Here is a 20,039-nt window from a genome sequence, read left to right as displayed (position 1 = left end):
GGGGACTCAGAGCTCACCGCCACTTGTTCCTCCCCTCCTGCTCCCAGGGGACAGCTTGTCTTCTGGGACTCGGGACTGCAGAGCATGAGCAGAGTCAAGATGTCAGGAGCAGCCTCCATAGCAGAGGGGCACATGGGCCCAGTATTGGGGGAAGCCAGGAGTAGTGAAGGGTGGGTCTTTGTTGACCATCCAGACCAGCGCGGGCAGGATCTGAGGAATGTGGAGCTTGGTCCACGTTCATTCATTCATGTATTCGTCCTTCTTTCAATCATCCAACGCACTCGCAATGCTCCCTGTGCCCAAGCCACGTGCTTGGGCTGGAGATGCAGAATGAGCATGAGAAACAACGAACAAAGTCACCTTTTGAATAAGCTACTGGAAGTGGGCTTCCTAGTGGCCAAAGCCATGAGGGAAATCTGAGCGCTTGTGCGTGGCCCCGTAGCCACAGGCTGCCGGCATGTTCACTGCTCAGGAGAAGCCCAGCTTTCCTGGCACCATGAGTGTCACCGTGCGTTGCTGATCTGATGTGAACAGCACTGCGGTCCCTCGCGGGTAAAGAGTGGCCAAGACAGAAAAACTTCAAAGACGAACGAGACCCACCTCCAGAGGCTCCTTTGTGGTGCATCCTGTGCCTTCTCCTTCCCTCTGGCCCAGGTTCCCCCCAACACCGCGTCCCCTCTCTCCCACACACTTCAGGCCAGGTGACAATGACCCCCTCTGGAGGGGCGGCCTCCTGACCCTCACCCCTCTTCTCCTAGATTGCCAGGAGCTGCTGCTGCCACCACCAACCCCGATGGCCTACATACCCGGTGGGGGAGCCCCAGGGGCTGGGGCCACCCCCCTGGGCTCCCAGCACTGCGTGTGCAGAGTGGAGCTGTCCGTGAGCGGCCAGAACCTGCTGGACCGGGACGTCACCTCCAAGTCCGACCCCTTCTGCGTCCTCTTTACGGAGAACAACGGCAGGTGGATGGAGGTGAGGCCTCTGCGCATGCGCTGGCGCTGGGCGAGGCAAGGACCGGGTGGTGGGCAGGGCCCCCCGCTGGACCTGCAACCCCGGGGCTCAGGCCTGGAGGTGGGAGAATGTGAGTGGCAAAGGGAGGCTACGTGGAAACTGCGCCTCTTCAAACTAAAACTGAAATGATTATATTGCCTAAATTACCATAATCCATAAATGCACAATTATGATTTTATATTCATTGTTTTCTATTGTAACATTTAAATGGTTGTAACTTAGTTAGAAATTTTATAGTTTTACAAAATGCTCCCTTCCTTCCACCTTTATTACTATTATTCTTTTTAATATTTATTTTTTAGTTTTCAGCGGACACAACATCTTGGTTTGTATGTGGTGCTGAGGATCGAACCCGGGCCGCACGCATGCCAGGCGAGCGCGCTACCGCTTGAGCCACATCCCCAGCCCTCCTTCTACCTTTAACTCACCCTCCCCTTATCTCTAAGTGAGCACACAGCGCTCGGGCTTTGGGCCCTAGAGTTGGTTCCAGGCTCAGCGATGCTGTTCTCTGCTGTGTGGCCCCAATAAGGGGCTCTCCCTTTCTGAGCCTGTCTCCTCTGTGGGATGGGGGTTTCATTTTCTGGTGCCTGCTGTGGGGGAGGGAAGCTGGGAAGCCGGCTGGTGTCCTAGGCCAGGACTGGTGAGCTGGAGCCTGGGCCTGAGGCCTGGGGAGGGGAGCAGCCCTGAGAAGGCGGTGGAGACTCCGCAACCTCCGGCTTTCAGGTGTCGAAACTTGTTTTGTTTCCTCTTCCTAAAGGGAACTACATTCCTAGTGGCCAATTTGCAAAATTAATTGAAACCTAAAGACAGTCTCAATGGTTAGGCCCCACCCACCTGTTGGTTTGGTAGCCAGAGAGTTTTGTATGCATGTCTATTTTTCAGACTACATGTGCATCGTGCTTGTTTTTTGGTACCTGGGATTGAACCCAGGGGCATTTCACCACTGAGCTACACATCTCCAGGCCTTTTTTATTTCTTATTTTGAGACAAAGTCCCTTTAAGTTGCTTAAGGACTCCTAAAGTTGCAGAGGCTGGCCCTGAACTTACAATCCTCCTGCCTCAGCCTCCTTTTTAAGTAAATATTTCACTGGGTCATGGTAAGCCACTAAATGAAAAAAACTATGGTTTCCAAAGGCCTCCAGCAGATGTTGGCTGCTGCTTGTGATTTAAAAAAAAAAAAAGGTGCTTGGTTTGTTGCCCTCTGTTGTTTGCAGAGGGGAAATAGGACCTGGAGGGTGGCGATTTTTCTGTGTCACCCAGTCTGTTGGGGGTGCAGCAGGAAGTGGGCAATGGGATGTGGGGTCATCCCAGATCTCCAGGGGTGGCCCAGGCCTGTGGCAGGTATGTGCAATGCGCAGTGCCAGACCTCTGGTGCCCCACGTGCCCCTCAGGGAGGGGTGCCCCCTACTCAGGCATTCTCAGTGACCTCCATTCCCACCCAGTCGGGCCACCCTGGCTAAAAATAGCCCAAGGCCAAGACCTCTTGTGTGGCTGCTACTCAAGCCTTAGAAGAAACAGACTGGGTGGGAGGAAAATCAACAGAGCCCGGGCCCCAAAATAGACGTCACCCAGACTCCGTGGTTTGGGGCGTCCTTGTTCAGATGCCAGGAGGCGGTTCCTGTTTCAGAGTCACCACCGCCCACAGGGAGGCGAACAGTCCTGGCGGGGCTTCCGTGTCCAGCGGGGCTGCTGGGGCAGGATTCCAGGACTCGGAACCAGAAACGCACTGAGCCCCGCGTGGTGGCGCCCACCTGTATCCCAGGGACTCAGGGGACTGAGGAGGAGAATCCTAAGTGTGAGGCCAGCCTAGGCCACTTCGGAGACACTGTCTCAAAATGAAAAGAGTGGCCCTGGACTCAGTCTCCATGTGGGGGCAGGAGATGCAAACATCTGTCCCCAGGTGTGGATTCTGTGACCCACCTCTCCCCAAGGCCCCCCACTTCCTTCTTTCTGTTTCCTCTCAACTGCCCCGCCTCTTCCAAGGTAAAAAGTTTAAGAACTACAGAGACTCCAGTCCCCCAGATGTAGAGGGGGACTTGCCCTCTGTCACTCATGCAGCAGGGTCAGGGCCCAAGCTCTTACCCTGGTACCTGGGAATGGAGCTAGGGCTGAAGGGTTAAGAGTGTGGGTAGTAGAGGCAGATCCAAGTTTTGAATTTTGGCCTTGGCCCTGCTGGCTGTTCAACCTTGAGTAAGTCACTTCACCTCTCTGTGCTCCTGTGTTCTCATCTATGAGCTGGGGTAGTGACTGCTCCAGCCTGGCCCTGAGTCGGAGCTGGGTGATTGGCAGAGTGCTTTCTGGCATCCCGAGAGGGGCAAGCCAGCCGCCCTGAATCTGACTTCCACTGCCCTGCCCCTCTGCCAGTATGACAGGACGGAAACGGCGGTCAACAACCTCAACCCTGCGTTCTCCAAGAAGTTTGTCCTCGACTACCACTTTGAGGAGGTGCAGAAGCTCAAGTTTGCCCTGTTTGACCAGGACAGGTCCAGCACGCAGCTGGAGGAGCATGACTTCCTGGGCCAGTTCTCCTGCAGCCTGGGCACGGTGAGCTGGGCAGCCCCCAAGATGCCACCAGCTTCCCTGAAGTAGCCCCTCGGGCAGTCTCTCCCGGCACCTGCTCTCCCTGCCTCCCCAAGTGCAGGTGCAGACCACCGGGGGAGCCAGCAGGCACCAGAGCGGGGGTACAGCGGGTGGGCTTGGTGCCAGGCAGGAGAGCTCCCATCTGAAGGGACAGCCAATCGCAGTGCCACCAACTGCTGTCGCACTGTGGGTCCCACGTGGCCACAGCTGAACCCCCAAAAGCTAAAGGACAGAGAGCCAGGTGACACAGTGCATGGGGCCCAGAGCAGGCAGAGAAGGGTGGGGAGTGGACCTGGGAGGGGACAGGAGCAGCCTGTACTGGTGTGTCCTCAGACCTGCGTGAAGACACAGCCTTTACCCAGGAAACCAGGGCGGAGGCTCCTGAGGCAGGTGGTGACGAAGGGGACAGGAAGGGAACTTCCTGATGTGCTTCACTTTACCTTTCTCTATGATTGAACCCCACGACTGTTGTTAGCAAGGAAAACACATACAGAGACCGGGGGCCGCCTCCCCTGCAGGCTTGCCCAGAGGAGGCCCTCCCAGGACTTGGGGGACGACTCCCTGCGGTGGTCTCTAGAGCAGGAGCCCTGAGGACCTTCCCTGGGGTGAGCCAGGAGAGTGGAGCCAGGCTGCAGGAGGCCACCCCCAAGCCACCGGGCCTCTGGCCAGTGTCTCGCGTCCTGGCTGCTCTCATTGGCTGGCAGTGGTGGCCGTCAGCCTCCCAGGGTCAGACTCTGCCGGTGAAGGTTTGGCAGCCCTGGCAGGAGGCGGCCAGCTGAAGGCGCCTGTGGAGGGTTTGTCCCCGTGGCCCACCTCCCTGAAAGCCTCTCTCTGTCACCAGATCGTCTCCAGCAAGAAGATCACCCGGCCTCTGCTGCTGATGAACGACAAGCCCGCGGGGAAGGGCCTGATCACGGTACCAGCCCCCTCGGCTCTCCACGTCCCCACACCCGCCACCGCCCCGCTGCTGCCCTCCCCCATCAATGGGCCGCTTCTCCGGCAGATAATCACCAGCTTTGTTTGGAGTAAAAAGGCCCAACTTACAACTTAGCAACAGGTTTCTTAGCAACGGGCTCCAGGCGGCCACAAACGATGCGCTGGGGGCCGCTGTCAGAAGGCCCCCAAGGCGGCTGGGGCGGGGCCTCCTTCTCCTCCCTGGCGGCTCCAGCTCCCTCCCAGCCCCCTCCCCACGGGTCCCTGCCACCGGCCTCCCTGGGGGCACAGTTGGGGGCTCTGGTTTTCAGCGGTGCTCCTTGCCTCCCCTGCGGTGCCATGCGCAAGGATATCCCGTGCGCAGCCCCTTCTCAGGGATGAGCGCGCAGCCCCAGAGGGCAGGGCAACCCGCGTTAGCGGATGAGGGAAAAGAGACCCAAGAGGAAGTCCCCTGGGCAGCCCCACTAGCCAGATTGTCCCTGTGTTCCATGGGGCTGGTGCAGGAGGGGCGCCGTGCACCGGTGCTTCCACCCCAGGTGGCTCCTTCCTTCAAAGCTGAGGGACCCCGCTGCCCGAGCCTTGCAGCCCCACCCCGGCGACTCTTTGCCTCTTCCCGCGAATGCCCGGGCCAGGCAAGCTGAATTGACCGCACACCCTGGGCGCTCCACAGACTCCCATCTGCTCTCTTCCTGTCGCCTGGAGTGCCCCGCCCAGCCCCCAGATATCAGTGGTCACCATGGCTCCATCTCAGGCTTCCACACCAGCTTCCTGTTCCCAGCTGGTCCAGCCCTGGCTGGGCTGGGGTCCAAGGATCATGGTGGGTGGTTGGGGACGGCTCGGAGGTAGATGACCATGGGAGCTGAGGGAACTCTGGTGGCCCTGCTCCGTCCCTGATGGCACATGAGGTTGCTGTAGTTGCTGACCCTGGGTGTTCTGGGCTCTCTGGGGCTGCAGGGGGGCCATGTCCTGCTGCTCCCTGGCCCAGAACCTCTCCCTCAGCTCAAGTCTAATCACTGCTTCACCCAGGTCCCCTCCCCTGAGCCACATGAAGCCACTTTCTGATTCCTCATTCAGGATGACAGAAACTGGCTTGGGGAAGACAAGAAACTTGTCGGAGGTCACCTGGCCCCACCCCTCTCACTCCACCCCCCCCATACCCACTGTGCCTGGCAGGTGGGGGGTGGGAGGAGCAGACCCTCCCCTCACGGCCCTGACCTTGATCTTGCAGATCGCAGCCCAGGAGCTGTCGGACAACCGGGTCATCACGCTGAGCCTGGCGGGCAGGAAGCTGGACAAGAAGGTGAGGCAGGCAGAAGGGGTTTCCAGCAGGAGCAGGGTCCCCACCCTGGCCTGCGGTTGTGTCGCCTGGCCTCTCTGGCCATCACCTACATTGTCCCCTGGGGACGGGCCTTGTATAGGCCCCCACTGACCACTCCAGATTAAGACCTCCCCACCTGTGAGAGAGGGAGCTTCCCATCACCTGGGGCGTTCAGGACACAGTGGGATCCCACTTGTGCAGCACCCCATCTCACAGGGCCCTCAGTGCCCTGTGGGGCCCCTACCTGATGTTCCCCCAAGTGCCCCGACTCTGACCCCACCTCTTCCTCTACCTTCCAACCAAACCAGCCTCCTTGCCATCCCAGATGTGTTTATTCGTTTGGCAGTGCTGGGGATCACATGTGCTACATCCTGAGCTACATATTCCCAGCCACTGTCCCCAGATTAAACCAGGCATACTCCTGTCCCAGGACCTTTTTATTTGGGGAGGGGTGTACCAGGGATTGAATCCAGGAGCGCTTAACCACTGAGCCACATTCCCAGCCCTTTGTATTTTTTTATTTTGAGACAGAGTCTGACCAAGTTGCTGAGGCTGGCTTTGAGCTTGCAATCCTCCTGCCTCAGCCTCCTGAGCTGCTGGGATTAGAGCATGCGCCACCATACCCTGCTGCCTCAGGACCTTGACTCTTGCTCTTTCCTCTGCCTGGGACACTTCCTTGAACACTCACGGCTCCCTCCTTACATCAAACCTGTGCTTCCACGTACCTTCTCGGGCAGTGGCCTTTGATTGCCTGCCCTTTCCTTCTCTACTTGTCTCCTTGACACTATTGTCTCACAAAGAGTCTCATCAGTTTTAGTGTTTGTCCTCTTCATCTGTGTCCTCTTCAGAGTGCTGCTTTTCTTCAACTTAATACGTTAAGTTTTAAAGGCCATCACATCCCTCCAGCACCACAAGCCGGATAGCTCTAGGTTTTCAGATGCTCACTAAAAGAAATGTCACCTCCTGCGGGTGCCTGGCCCTGTGCTGGAGCGGGTGCCCTCCTGCAGCCCCGCCCTGCTGCAGGTGCTGTGGCTGCAGCCCCTGCAGGCTCTGGGACTCGGGGCTCAGGGACTTAAGGGCTCGGGGCTCGGGGACTCAGGGGCTCGGGGCTCAAGCATGGCTGCGACCACCCTGTGATGGCATGTTTTTGCCGGGCGGGCTCCAGCTGCCCAGGTCTCCAGCTGAGACTTGCAGAGGCTGAGGGTAGAGGGGACTGGGGCGTTGGGGACCCAGCTGGGAGATCTGTGCCCCTTCGCCCACATCCCTCTGCTCTCCCAGGACCTCTTTGGGAAGTCGGACCCGTTCCTGGAATTCTACAAGCCCGGGGACGATGGCAAATGGATGTTGGTGCACAGGACTGAGGTGGGTGCCCGGGGCCTGGGGGTCACAGTGGGTCTGCCCTCCAGCCACCTCCAACAGCTCAGGGTGGGGCTGTGCCATCCTGGCCATGCAGTTGCCCTGGGAGACCCTCCGATGCTCCCCTCCTTCCCCAGAAGTGCGCCTGTGGATGTCCCCATCCTGACTTGCCGTCCTCCCCGGCCAGCCTGACCCAGAGCTGTTCCCCCCACAGGTGATCAAGTACACACTGGACCCCGTGTGGAAGCCATTCACCGTGCCACTGGTGTCCCTGTGTGATGGGGACATGGAGAAGCCCATCCAGGTGAGGGGGCCTCTGGGGGCCCTGCTCCCCCGCTGCCCGCTTGAGCCTCCTGGTCTACCCTGCGATCCCGGGAGCCTCTTCCTAAGATGGAAAGAACCCCATCTCGGGGGAGGAAGGATGGGAGCTTGGAGCCCTGAGTCCTTGTCCCCTGTCTGCCTGGCCTCTGGGGACCTGCGCAGGATCCCCACCTGCATGAGCCTCTCCTCTAAAACTGCTGCACCCCTCCAGGAGGCTGCAGAGCTGGGGTTACAGGGGTGGAAACATCTCAGAATCCGTGAACTGTAGCACATGTGTGGTCACCTGGGGAGGACAGTGGTCACCAGTCACCAAAAGTCCCCAGTCCTGAGGGGCAGGGGTGTAAGCAGGCGGGTCGGGTGACAGCTGGGCCAGGCAGGGATCCCTAGATGGGCTTCCAGGAGATGCGGGTTCTAGTCCTGCAGCTGCCGCTGCTGTGGTGAGACTTGGGCCACGAGCTTCCCTCTCAGGGCCTCTCCTCATCCAGCAGCAGAATGGGCACACGCATCCCGCCTTCCTCCTCAGTGGCACGAAGCTAAGTCAGTGTGGTCACTTAAAGTGGGGGTCCCTGTGCTCAGGCTAGAGAGGGCCCCAGGCCACACCCTCCGTTCCTGGGTGGGCACCCTTTCTCCTTCGCCCAGCAGCCACGTGGGCTTCCTGTAGGAGGCGGCCCAGGACTTCCTGCAGCCAGCCGGGCAGAGGCTGGGGGAGGGACTACCCACAGAAGACCCGGGTTTTGCTTGGGATCTGAAAGGGGATCGAGGGCACCGCTTGGGGACAGCTCTAGGGTGACTGTGTGGACCCATCCAGGTCATGTGCTACGACTATGACAATGACGGGGGCCACGACTTCATTGGCGAGTTCCAGACGTCAGTGTCCCAGATGTGCATGGCTCGCGACGGTGTCCCGGTGAGCTGGGTGCATGAGCCAGGACCCTGAGACAGCAGGGGCCAGGGGAGGGGCTTGGAGTTTGAATCGGGCATCCCGGGCTCACACTCCCCATCGTTTCCAGCTGAGCTAGACCTTGCACAGTCTCCCTGAGCCTCGGTTTCTCTGTCCGTCCCTGGGAGAGAGGGTTTGGGTGGGGGGGAAGCGAGATGCCTTGCCCCAGTGAGCACCAAGGCACCGTCCCCTGGTCCCCTGAGGCCTGGTCCCCTGAGGCCAGTCCCTCCTCTCAACCCTCTTGCCACTTCTGGTGCAGCCGTCCGGGCTGCTGCCCCTCTGTTGAGACTGGAGGGCGCCCTGGGGAGGACCCGTCCCCTAGGAGCCCACTGACCTCCTGCTCTGGTGCAGCTGGAGCTGGAGTGCATCAACCCCAAGAAGCAGAGGAAGAAGAAGGGCTACAAAAACTCGGGCGTCATTGTCCTGCGTTCCTGCAAGGTGAGCCGTGGGTGGGCAGGAGTGAGCCAGCCAGGGCCACCAGCTCAGAGGGCACAGCCCCAGTAGGCCGTCCGGGCTCTGGGTCTGCCGCCGGCGAGGCCTGGCTGGAGATCCCACCTGGGTCACATCCTGGCTGTGTGACCTAAACCGAGCCTCAGTCTCCTCATCTGTAGCAAGGAGAGGATCCGTCTCCTATCACCTTCCCGCGTGGAGGCTGAGGCAGGCTGAGGTGCCCTTCTGCGGCTGCTCCTAGCTTGGGGGGTATAGGGAGCCCCCACGGCCCCAGCTCAGTACTCACTCAGGACACGTTGGGCATTTAGGGCCGGGGCTGTGGGACAAGGCATGCTGTCCCCTGGTGGCCACAGGGTAGGACATCAAGGAGGGCAGCCTGGGGCCCAGGGAGAGCCTGGACGCAGGCCTGAGGTTGAAGGCGAGTCTGGGCTGCTGTCTGTAGCTTGGATCCCAGGCCCTTGGCCTCGGTCTCCTCATCGGGAGGCTGGGGTCACGTGACCCTTCCGTGATACCGCAGTGGAAAAGCGCCTTGTCAACCGTCAGCACGGTTTAGGCCCTTATCCCCGAAACGTCCGTCGGCCACATCCTCTTCCCTTACTCCTGCCTCCCATCAGCCCTTATCCCCTCCTCTACTTCAGAATTCACTGGAATCCATTTATTTTGAAGAGACCCTTGTCACTCCACCAAAGCTGAAAGGCCCGTATTTGCCCAAAGGAGGGAAAGGTCATCAAAATACAGAGTTTTGAGTTTTGGGGTTTTATTTTTGGTTTGTTTTGGGGTACTGGAGAGTGAACCCAGGGGTGCTCTACCACGGAGGCATGTCCCCAGCCCTTTTTATTTATTTTGAGACAGGGTTTTGCTAAGTTGCTGTGGCTGGCCTCAAACTTTGGGATCCTCCCACCCCTGCCTCCCGAGTCTCTGGGTGGCAGGGGACACCGTGGGCCAGCCGGACAGTGGCTTAGCAGCTGCAGTGACTTGCAGAGGCAGCTGTGGCCGAGAGCCCTGTTCTCGCTCTTAGTTAGCAAGGGAGGCAGCGAGGGCCGAAGGAGGTCAAGACTCAAATGCCAATGAGTGGAGGCTCGCCCTGTGGAGCAGTCGGCAGCTGTGGTTGACACTGGGCCCTGGGTCCTGCCCCCAAGGGCCCCCCATCCACCGAGAGAACCGCTGCTCTGAAGGCCCTGGCATCCAGAGGTCCTGGCTTGGTAGTAGTCAGATCCAACCCACCTGCTTCGATGGCCTCCTTGTCCCCATCAAAGTTTCAGGACATGAAGCCCCAACTCCCCGAGACGTTCACGTCTAAATCCCGGGGACCCACTGACTCCCCTGATCCTTCCAGATACACCGAGACTATTCCTTCCTGGACTACATCCTGGGGGGCTGCCAGCTCATGTTCACGGTAAGGCTCCCGACTCCTCCGCGCACCCCGCCCCAGTGGTGGTCTTCCCTGAGGGTTTACTGCAGCAGGAGGGACTTGGGATAAACTTCAGGAAGGACTTCCCTGGGGCAAGAGGTGGGATGGGCCCCAGTAGGGAGGGCACAGGTGGTTTACCTGGTGTAGGGGCTGAGTTGGGGCTTAGCTCAGGGCACAACTGAGAGAAAAGAAGCCAGTCCCTCCCCATGGGCCACGGAGCCTCCCCTCGATGGCCCAGCGCCTCCCCTGCTCCCTCCTGCCCTTCCCCCTCTGCAGCCACTCTTCCTGTCCGTCCACCCGGACGGACACCGAGCTCTGCTCTTCCAGGGCTCTGCACTGCCACCTCCCCAGGGAGGTGCTCTCTTCCTCCGTCACACCTCCCTGGCTTATCTTCTCCAGGGCTCTTGCCCTCTCTGAAGTTATCTTGGGCATTTTTTCCTTGTCCTGTTTGTGCCACCTGCCATAGCAGGCATGTGGGACATGTGTCCTTTCCAGTTGCAGCATGTCACCCAGTGCCTGGCGCAGAGCAGCCGTTCAATAACTGTTTATCCACACAGTGAAGTGCCACTCGGCCGGGCCTGGGTCACGCCCCACAGACTCTGGGCCGAGTGGCTTGGCTCATGCTCCACAGCCCAGGCCCAGAGCTGGGACCTGCTGGGCACCAGGCTCTGTCCACCTCCTTGCTGCCCCCCGCTGTCCCCCACCACTCTAGAGCCAGTGGCTGGAGGGCATGGGGATTGCTTGAAGTTAGGGAACTGGCCTTGCTGGCCCCTAACTCCCCCAGCCTCCTCTGCCCTGTCCTCTGCAGAGAGGCCGGGCCTCCTCCCTGCCCTCCTAGGTGAGTGGGTTCACCTGACGAATGCCTGCTGAGCGCCTCCTTCATGCCAGGATCTTGGCTGTACCACTGCAGGGGTCCCTTGAGGGCTAACACAGCCACCCTGGCCTCAGGGAGCTGAGCCCCCACAGGGAGAGGGTGCAGGTGGCCCTTCTCTCCACACCGTGGCTGAGTTCCCAGGGGCCCCCTCCCGGCTTCCTGCTCTCGTTCCTTCCTGGCTGAGCAAGGGCTGTTCTTGACCACTGTCCTCTACCCCTCCAGGAGCTGGGCTGGGGTCTTCTGGAGGCTGAGAGAGCAGCGAGAGCCCGGGTTCCTGTCCACCCTCAGCCCCAAGTTCCCATTGAGCACCTTCCCTGTGCAGGATTCCCAGACCGGGGCCAGGGTGCTCAAGGGCTCAGGGACTGTGGAGACAGCTACTGCACTGCCCGACAGCCCCAGGCCTGGGCCCCTTGGTCATCTGGGAGGCAAGGCAGAGTGGCCTGGATTGGGAGTCAGACTGGCCTCTGAGTGGCAGGAGGGGACAGTGAGGAGGGAAAGAAGTCTGGGGGGTGAGTTAACCTGTGTCACATCTGGGCAGTGGACTTTATGCTTGGGCAATAGGGAGCCATGGATGGCATTAGAGCAGAGAAGTGATACCATCACCCAGTTTCTTGGTTTCAGACCACTTTATGGGGGAGCAGGGCAGGGAAAGGAGTGGCTGTCCATGTCCCATCAGCCTCTGCTACTCCCTGGGGTGGGAAAGGGAGGTGGGTCAGTGGTCACACGGGGTGGCCTTCCTTCCAACTCTGCAGGTTGGGATAGACTTCACAGCCTCCAATGGGAATCCCCTGGACCCTTCTTCTTTGCACTATATCAACCCTCTGGGCACCAACGAGTACCTGTCGGCCATCTGGGCAGTGGGGCAGATCATTCAGGACTATGACAGGTGAGCTTGGAGAGGGCCTCTGAAGGCCAGCTGGGCTTCCAGCCAACCTGGAAACTCAGCTTCCACAGCCGGGAGGGACCAGAGGTCGGCAGAGCCAGGAATGCCCAGCGCGGGGCACGCCGTGGGTACTCCCTTCCTGTACCCGGGCAGATGTTGCTAACTGATGGCCGATCGCACGCTCTCACCTGCCCAGCTGGGAACCTCCTGCACCCAGCACGCAGGGCCAGTCGGGAATCGAGTTGGAATGGACATGAACTTGTCTCCACCGCCGCAGCCTCTCCGTCAGGGCTGAGCTGAGGCTCTGTCCAAATGCCCACGCTCAGGGCCACTGGATCCGGCCGTTCCCGGTCCTGGGCCTGACATATGCTGGCCCCTTGGGCTGGTTCCTGCCGGAAACTCCCGCAGGGCAGCTGGCACGTGTGGGCCCTCTTCCCACCGTCATGCTCCATGGGGACCTCTGGGTCCCCAGTAGAAAGTCAGCAAAGGAATGCTGTGTGGCGGGTTTGGCAGGTGTGGCCACCAACAGGCGGGGCATCATTGTCACCAGTGGTACTGACTGGGAGCTCCAGGTCACAGAGTGGCCAGGAGGCTGGCTCCCTGGAAGCAGCAGAGGGAGGTTCAGGGGTCATGGGCTCAGGAATCCCGAGGCGCTTGGCCTCCGAGAGAGAGCACCCGAGACCAGGGGTTCAGGGCCTGAGGGGTGGCTGTGACTCCAGGCCACATGAAGAGAGGTGCAGCACGCAGAGCCAGGGAGGCGAAGCCCCGCCTGCATGGCCAGGTGGGCACCGGCTGTCACCTGACCACTCAGCCTCTGCTCGAGCCGCCTCCCGGGCATTCAGACTTGACAGGGCCCCGCGAGCTCTGGACCTGGGGTTGAGCCCTTTGCCTCCTGCCTGGCTTGTTTCAGTGGTCCCCTCTCTGTCCCTGCTTCTGTCCCAGCCCCCCGCTCCACCAGGCAACTGGAGGACCCTAATATGTCCACTGAATGACCCAATGAGACGCGCCCCTGCCCCAGGGAGTTCAGAAGAGGAAGAGAGAAGTCACTGGATTCTGAGTCTAGGTCACCATGCGGGGCAGAAGCTCTGGGAGCACAAGGGACAGGCATTGTGGGGGGTCAGGGAAGCCCACAGAGAGGGGACCATTTAATTGGGCCTTGAAGGGTGAGTAGGAGTTGGCTGGGGGAATAGACGGGGAAAGGTGACTCAGCGGGGGGCACAGCACCCTGACACTGGCAGGAGAAAGCCCTCTGTGTGTCTGAGGAACCAGTGGCCAGGGCTGGGGAGGTGAGGGACAGGTAGGTGACAAAAGGCCCAGAGTGGCCCATCAGGGCTCTGGTTGGGGAGCCTCTTCCCCAGCCATGAGCAGGTCAGGCCTGGGGCCGGCGTGTTCCGCCCCCGCGTGACGTCGGCTGTGTGGCTCCTGGGGTCTTGGTTCGAGGACCTAGAAGCTGCACCTGGGCTCCGGGGTTGGACGTGCTGTTGTGGGCGCGTTGGCCACAGGCACAGCCCAGGAAGCCGAGGCCACCTGCTCATGGTGGCGGCTGGGGGTGGCGGTGCAGCTCTCTACCCCTGGAGAAGGGAGGGCAGGGTGGCACCCTGGGTCGGGGGTCCGGGGAGGGCAGGCGGGCGGAGCTGCTGTCCTCGCCCGTGTCCTCAGTCTGTCCTCTCCTCTCTCTGATTAGTGACAAGATGTTCCCGGCTCTGGGATTCGGAGCCCAGCTGCCCCCAGACTGGAAGGTAAGTGAAGCTGGCCTGGCGTCCCCTGGCCCAGTGGGGCCGTGGGCCTCTCTGGGGTCTGCTTGGGAAGCCCTGGGCGGGGACCAGTGGCCCTGCCTCGCAGACATCACCCCAGGCCACGTGCCTTTCTCAGGCCTGACCCTCAGGCTGATAGAGGCCATGACGGGGGCCAGTGCGTGTGGCCTCTGCTTCCTGAAGCCCATGTCCAGTAGGGAAATGGGGTGGCCAGGTTCAGCACATAGACACTGGACACCCAGTTAGGTGGGAGCTTTTTGGAACGACAGTGCCTTTCTGGGTGTAAGTGGCGCTGGACGTTGTGCGGGACACACTTACACCAGAACATTCCCGTCTATCTGGAATTCCTGCGTCCCTGGGCTCCTGTGTTCCATCTGGGAACCCTAACGACAGGCAGCGTCATGGGTGTGAGATGGGGCAGCATGGGCTGCGGGTGCCCAGAGGAGGGCCCCAGGCCAGCCTGGGCGTGGGAAGGCCCCTGGAGGAGGCGAGTCCAAGCCAAGAGGAGGCAGGAATGGTAGGGGGTGGGGTGCTGGGCAGGGAATGAGGTGCTGGGCAGGAGGACATGGGTGCTGGGCAGGGGGACAGGGGTGCTGGCTGGGAGCACACTCAGGACGGCGAAGGCCCTTGGGAGGGCCCAAGGCATTGAGGACAGGAGTAGTCATCTCGGCTACTTAGGAGGCTGAGGCAGGAGGGTCACAGGTTCAAGGCCAGCCACTTAGTGAGACCCTGCCTCAAAATATAATGAGGAGGGCAGCTCCATGGGAGGCGCCTCTGTATTCACTCTAGAACTGGAAGAAAACGAGGCCTTGGAACGTTCTGGACACAGCCCAGCTGTGTCAGCTTCATTTAATTCTTACCGAAAGCCAATGGGGCTCGCCAGCCTGTCACTCCCCATCTGGTCACGGAGGAGGCAGTGGCCAGCGATTCCGAGGTACCTGCAGGCTGGTGAGGGGAGGCTGGAGGAAGCCGCTTCCCTGACCGCAGAGAGGGGCATCCTGGTGGGGACACCTGGCGGGGCAGGGCACCAAGGCCCAGGAGTGCAGCCGCTGGGCTGGCCAGGGAGCAGCAGGTGCAGGGCTGGGAGGGAGCCAGGAGAGAGGTGCAGGAGAACAGAGGGTCCCTGGGCGTGGCCAGGGGCAGGTCCTCACTGCCTCACAGGACTGGGGACAAGGGTGTTTGGTGGCCAGAGGGCAAAGCCAATGAGGAGGGCTCTCCAGTGAGACACTGTCCCTTTTTACCGGGGAACACCCAAGGCTCAGAGCCTTAATGTGACTTTGCCCCAGGTCACCTTCTCCGCAGGGGCCTGGGTTCCCAGGGGGCAGATGGATCTTCCAGAACATTCCCGGAACCCACGGTCTCCAGAAGAGCAGCCTCTCGGGGACAGGCGCAGAGGGCCCCTGCATCCATGCATCTGTCTGCCGGTGCCCCCTCTTGTCTGCCCTGGTGTGCCTTATCCTGTTTCCAGAATGAGCTGTTGTTTCCTGTCCTCTGTCCCCAGGACGGTTTTTACCAGACCCTCAGGGAGTGGCTGGGGGCCAGAGCAGGAGAGGTGGCTTTCCTGGCCCTGCCCAGTGTGAGGTGGGACCCTGTGGGACCCACATGATGCTGCTGGGGGTGGGGGGGGGGCAGGGCAGGCTGCACACCAGGCCCAGCACGAGCCTGTTGCTAGGACAACAGCCAGCTTTCAGAGAACTCGGCTGAATGAGCTGTTTTCTTGAGCAAAAGCCTTCTTGGAAATGTCACGGGGTGACTCTAGGGAGGCTGGGGCTTAGCCAGGCCAGTGTCGGGCAGTGGCAAGAGAGACACTGGAATGGGGCTAGGAAAGGGCAGATACGCCTCCCTCTTGGCTGCCAGGCCTGGCCACCTTGGCCTCTCTCTTTCCTAACTTACCTTGCCTCTGCCATGTGAACCTTCCTTCCTACCTCAGGGCCTTTGCACATGGCCTTACCTCACCCAGATTCCCTCTGCTGCTTCTTAAGTTGGAGGGTCTGCTCCCTGGGAGCCCTTGCCTGACAGCTCTCCTCTCAGCACCCAGTAGGCTACCTGAGGGGGCAGTGAGGCACTTGGTTCTCTCCCATGGTGTCCCAGCCCTGGCATACAGTAGGTGTGCAGTTCTTGAACAGAATGGGTCTGAGACCTGACCCAATGGTCTAAGCAAACACAGGGGTTGGCTCTGGAGTGTGTGAGATCAGCTTTGGATGGTCCACCCAGGCTGGGGGTACTGGGACTGGTGACAGAGACAACAGACCAGTCCCTGGGAGAACCACCAGTTGGGAGTCCCCACCTTCCTCCAGCCCCGTCACACTGCCTGGTCCCCAGGGCCACTCTGAGCACTTGTCGGCCAGTCCCAGTTGGCTCACTGGCAGGAGCCCAAGCACTTGGCTTACTGCTGACATTCAGAGAAACCTTCAAGTGGCACTCTAATTATGTCACCCATGTGGCAGCGGTGATGAAGGGGCATTCCCAGAGTGCCTCCACCCCACTGCCCTCAGGGGTACCGCTGTCCTATTCGGGGTCAGTGATACTCAGCAGAGTGGGTGCACAGGCAGCCTGGGCCTCAGAAGGGGTTGGGGTCACGTGGAAGGTCTCAGCTGTCCCTGTGGAGTGACGGGGGTGGCCCCTGCGGGCCAGGCCTGCGGTGGAGGTAGAGGCTGATGTGAGGGCCGGGTCAGTAGCCTTGACCCTGGAGGAGCTGGGCCGGGCGGGCCTGCTCAGCGTGCTCTGTCTTGCAGGTCTCCCACGAGTTCGCCATCAACTTCAACCCCACCAACCCCTTCTGCTCAGGTGAGTGTGAACCCACCTGCCCTGCCGCAGCCATTGCACCCCTCGGCAGGGGGAGGCAGCAGGGAGCCAGTCTCCGTCCCTTTCTTCTATCCCTGCCCCATCACGTTGCTAGAAGTGACAGGCCCGGAAGAACTGGTTTGGAGCCAGGTAGTCACGGGTTGAGTCCGCCGCTGTCCTTTCCTGCTGGGGGTCTTGGGGAGGTCGCTGCACCTCTCTGGGCTTTTGCCCCCTTGATTCACTTCCCTGGACGGTCAGTGGCAGGGAGCTGTGTAGAGCAGGAGGGGGCGAGGGGTCTGCTGACCTCTGCTCGCCCTCCTCCTCCCTCCTGCCCTGCTGGGAGGCCCCGCCTGCTCTCAGGCCCCCAGGACTAAGTGGAGCCGAGGGTGAGTCAGCGAGGGCAGAATCTGCACTTACCACCCAGGCCCGCGAGGTGTTCTGAGCTTCCCAGGGACAGTTCTGGAATCCATGAAAGGAAGACAGGGACTGGAGAGAAGGTGGTGGCCCTCACCATCATGAGATCTGGCCTAGCATTCAGTTCGGGCAGAGCATCTACCCTCCCTGGGTGTCCCCAAAGCCAGTCCAGCTTTGTACCCAGAAGGGCCACCCATCTAGTCACCAACTCTTGTCTCAGAAACCACGGGCATGCGTTGGCCAGGAGTGTGGCCCTGGGCTCCTGCTGGGGGCTGACTGGCCTGGGGGTGGGTCTCCAGAGGCATTCGTCCAGGTTCACGTTGGCCCACTGCATCCCTGGTCAGAGGCTCTGGGCAAGAGCACAGGGTGGTGGGATAACAGCAGCTGTTTCCAGAGCACCTACTGTGTGCAGGGCCATGCAGACAACCCTGTCCCTGCTCCCTCGAGCAGCTGCCAAACAGGGTCCAGAATGGACCTCCAGGTGGCTTCACCTTATCTGTCCCATTGGGAGGCCAGGCACAGGCTCAGGCAGCGTGGACAGCTCGCCCAGGCCCCACAGCAGGATTCAAACACGGCCTGACTCCACCCTTGCTCTGTACCCCTGGCCCTGACCTCAGGAGCGTCTCAGGGGCCCACACTGGCCACACAGGGACATTGTAGGTGAGAACAGAACGGGCCCCATGAGCAGCGGCTGCAGGCAGGGCATCGGCTGACCCGACCCTCTCTGAAGCAGGCGTGGATGGCATCGCCCAGGCGTACTCGGCCTGCCTGCCCCACATCCGCTTCTATGGTCCCACCAATTTCTCTCCCATCGTCAACCACGTGGCCAGGTTTGCAGCCCAAGCGACGCAGCAGCAGACGGCCACGGTAAGTAGGCAGCCCCCGGCCTGTGCATGCCAGGCTGGGGCAGCTGGCAGCCAGGTGCCTGGCGACAATGGGCAGACCAGGCTGGGGTTGGCACTTCCTGCCTTTCCTGGCCCTTGGGACTGGCTCCACCCACCCTTAGCTCTGAATCCCAGAGAGCAGCTTCCCTTGTGGTGAGCAGGAAGCAGGACTGTGATCGAGGGGCGATGCCTCCCCATTGGAGGGGGCTTGTCCTCCCAGGACAGATGGTGACTAGGAGACGGTGGTCCCGAAGGCCCTGAAGCTGACCCTTGACCACCTCGGTTCAAGTAGAGCCAGGCCTGCTTTTCTCTGAGGGCTGCAGAACCACATGGCCCTTCCTGACAGTGATGAGGCAGAGCCTGACCGGAGGCTGCCAAGGCTGCGGTGTGGCATCTGGAATATACGGTGAATGGCCATCCTGGGCATCTGTGTATCTGGTCCCCTCCTGGCTCCTCCCCACCCTCCAGGCTCTAGCTCCCTGAGTCCCAAGCCTGGAGATTCCAAGGGACCATTATGGCAGGACCTGATGCCAGTCCTGGGGTCACCCAGGGTCACTCTGCCCAGCATAGTGCTTGCCTGGATGGACCCCAGGTTTGGAGGGAAGCCGGGGCCTCAGGGAAGGCCAGCAACAACTGCTAAGGGCCCCCTGGGGAGGAGCACTTGGCCTTTCCTGTCACCAAAGGTCTCGAGGTCCCCGCACTTGGTCCTGACCCCGGGCAGCACGATCCTTTTTGTTGTTCCTGGCTTCCTCCTGAATTCTTCCCCTTGTGGTGACAAACTCTGTCACCCACCCTCGCTGTGTGACCTCGAATGGTCTCTCAGCCTATCTGGGCTGTGAGAGCGGGGCCAGGGGCCTCCACCTGCCCCTCCCACTCAGGCCCAGAAGTGGACACAGCCATCCCTGCCCCTGCCTCAGGTTTTCCCTGCTCACAGGGTGCACCAAAGGAGGCCCACGGACCTGGCCACCTCCCCACCACCTGCTGTGTGACCAGGGTGGCAGCTTAAGCTCTGTGAACTTGAGCGTTCCTTCCTGTACCTTGGGACCTGCCCTCCAGAGTCATCCTGAGGGTTTGGCTAGATGGCATGTCACTCGTTGGGCCCAGAGCTTGCCTGGTGGCCAGATCTTCTGAGGACACCTCTCTGGCTAGCTTTCAGTGATGCCACACACAGTTGAGCCCTCAGCTACGGGAAGTAATTTGGGGGTTGTCTGGTGCTTTTGTTCAGCCGCTTTTTGGTTTGGAGGAACCATGGTGCCGCGTGGCCCTCCCTGTCCCTAGGCACAGGCCCACACGTGCACACCCACGCCAGGAAAACCGAGTGGGGCATCTCCAGCAGGCCTGGCATCCGTTCACTCCTGCTCCTTGCCCAGTGCTTCTGTGTAGCACAGGAAGGCCACCGTGAGCCAGGTCTGCCCGTGAGTGAGGGCCTGGGCTGGGGGAGCAGCGGGGACACGGTGCCACCTGGCCTGTGCTAATGCAAGACGGGACCAGGAAGATGGCCCCCAACCCAGGCAGAGGGCTCGGGGAAGTCTTCCTGGAAGCCTGTCATCCAAACTGAGACTTGGGGAGTGCAGGAGATCGTCAGCCTCCTAGAGGACAGGTGTCCAGGCAGAGGGGGCAGCATGTGCAGAGGCCCGGGCGTGGTGTGTGGGTGTAACTGATGGAAGGCGTGTGGGGCAAGCGGACTGTGTGAGGTGGGTGAGGCTGTAAAGGAAGGCCAGCTCCCCCAGGGTCTGGGGGCCACTAGGGAGCCTGGATTTTCTCCCGAGGGCAGTGGGGAGCCACCAGAGAGTTTTAAGCAGGTTTGGGCGGGTGGGGAAGGGGCCACCTGCTACCTCAGGGTCAGTCACCTCCATACCCTCCTAGGTTAGTTCCCTCTGCCTGGCACGGTCCTCAGACACAGCTTCAAGACCCACCTGAGTGCCAGCCCTTGGTCCCAGGCAGATGGGAACCCTGCTTCCACCGCCAGCAATGACCCCGGGGTAGTGGTGGGGTTCTGCACACTCATCCCTCCCCTCATCCCAGGGCGTCTCTGGGGGCCCTGCACGACTCCCCATCTCACACAGGCCTGGGCCTTGTCTAGGTCTCAGAGACAGCCAGTCAGCACCAGGCCAAACCCCTAAAC

At 60.8% G+C, this 20,039-nt stretch overlaps 1 protein-coding gene across 2 annotated transcripts in view; it reads left to right on the top strand.

The window, feature by feature from the left end:
- Positions 1-757: 757 nt before the first annotated feature.
- Positions 758-20,039, top strand: part of Cpne2 (copine 2) — a 24,248-nt gene continuing 4,966 nt past the window's right edge. The window contains exons 1-14 of one of the 2 annotated variants that reach the window (XM_048792139.1): positions 759-973; positions 1,315-1,341; positions 3,377-3,556; positions 4,434-4,508; positions 5,754-5,825; positions 7,122-7,205; positions 7,414-7,503; positions 8,329-8,427; positions 8,812-8,898; positions 10,247-10,306; positions 11,948-12,081; positions 13,763-13,817; positions 16,568-16,619; positions 17,764-17,897. In XM_048792139.1, the coding sequence (XP_048648096.1) occupies positions 794-973; positions 1,315-1,341; positions 3,377-3,556; positions 4,434-4,508; positions 5,754-5,825; positions 7,122-7,205; positions 7,414-7,503; positions 8,329-8,427; positions 8,812-8,898; positions 10,247-10,306; positions 11,948-12,081; positions 13,763-13,817; positions 16,568-16,619; positions 17,764-17,897 (1,329 nt within the window). In that variant the 5' untranslated portion in view covers positions 759-793. Of the gene's footprint in view, positions 974-1,314; positions 1,342-3,376; positions 3,557-4,433; positions 4,509-5,753; positions 5,826-7,121; positions 7,206-7,413; positions 7,504-8,328; positions 8,428-8,811; positions 8,899-10,246; positions 10,307-11,947; positions 12,082-13,762; positions 13,818-16,567; positions 16,620-17,763; positions 17,898-20,039 lie in introns of both variants that reach the window. The other variant, XM_015488685.2, reaches the window with a different exon arrangement.

This window comes from Marmota marmota, unplaced genomic scaffold (genome assembly GCF_001458135.2).
Source record: "Marmota marmota marmota unplaced genomic scaffold, marMar, whole genome shotgun sequence".
In the NCBI taxonomy this organism is placed as follows: Eukaryota; Metazoa; Chordata; class Mammalia; order Rodentia; family Sciuridae; genus Marmota; species Marmota marmota.
The sequence above is the reverse complement of the archived record's forward strand: the minus strand, read 5'-3'. Positions and strand labels throughout refer to the sequence as shown.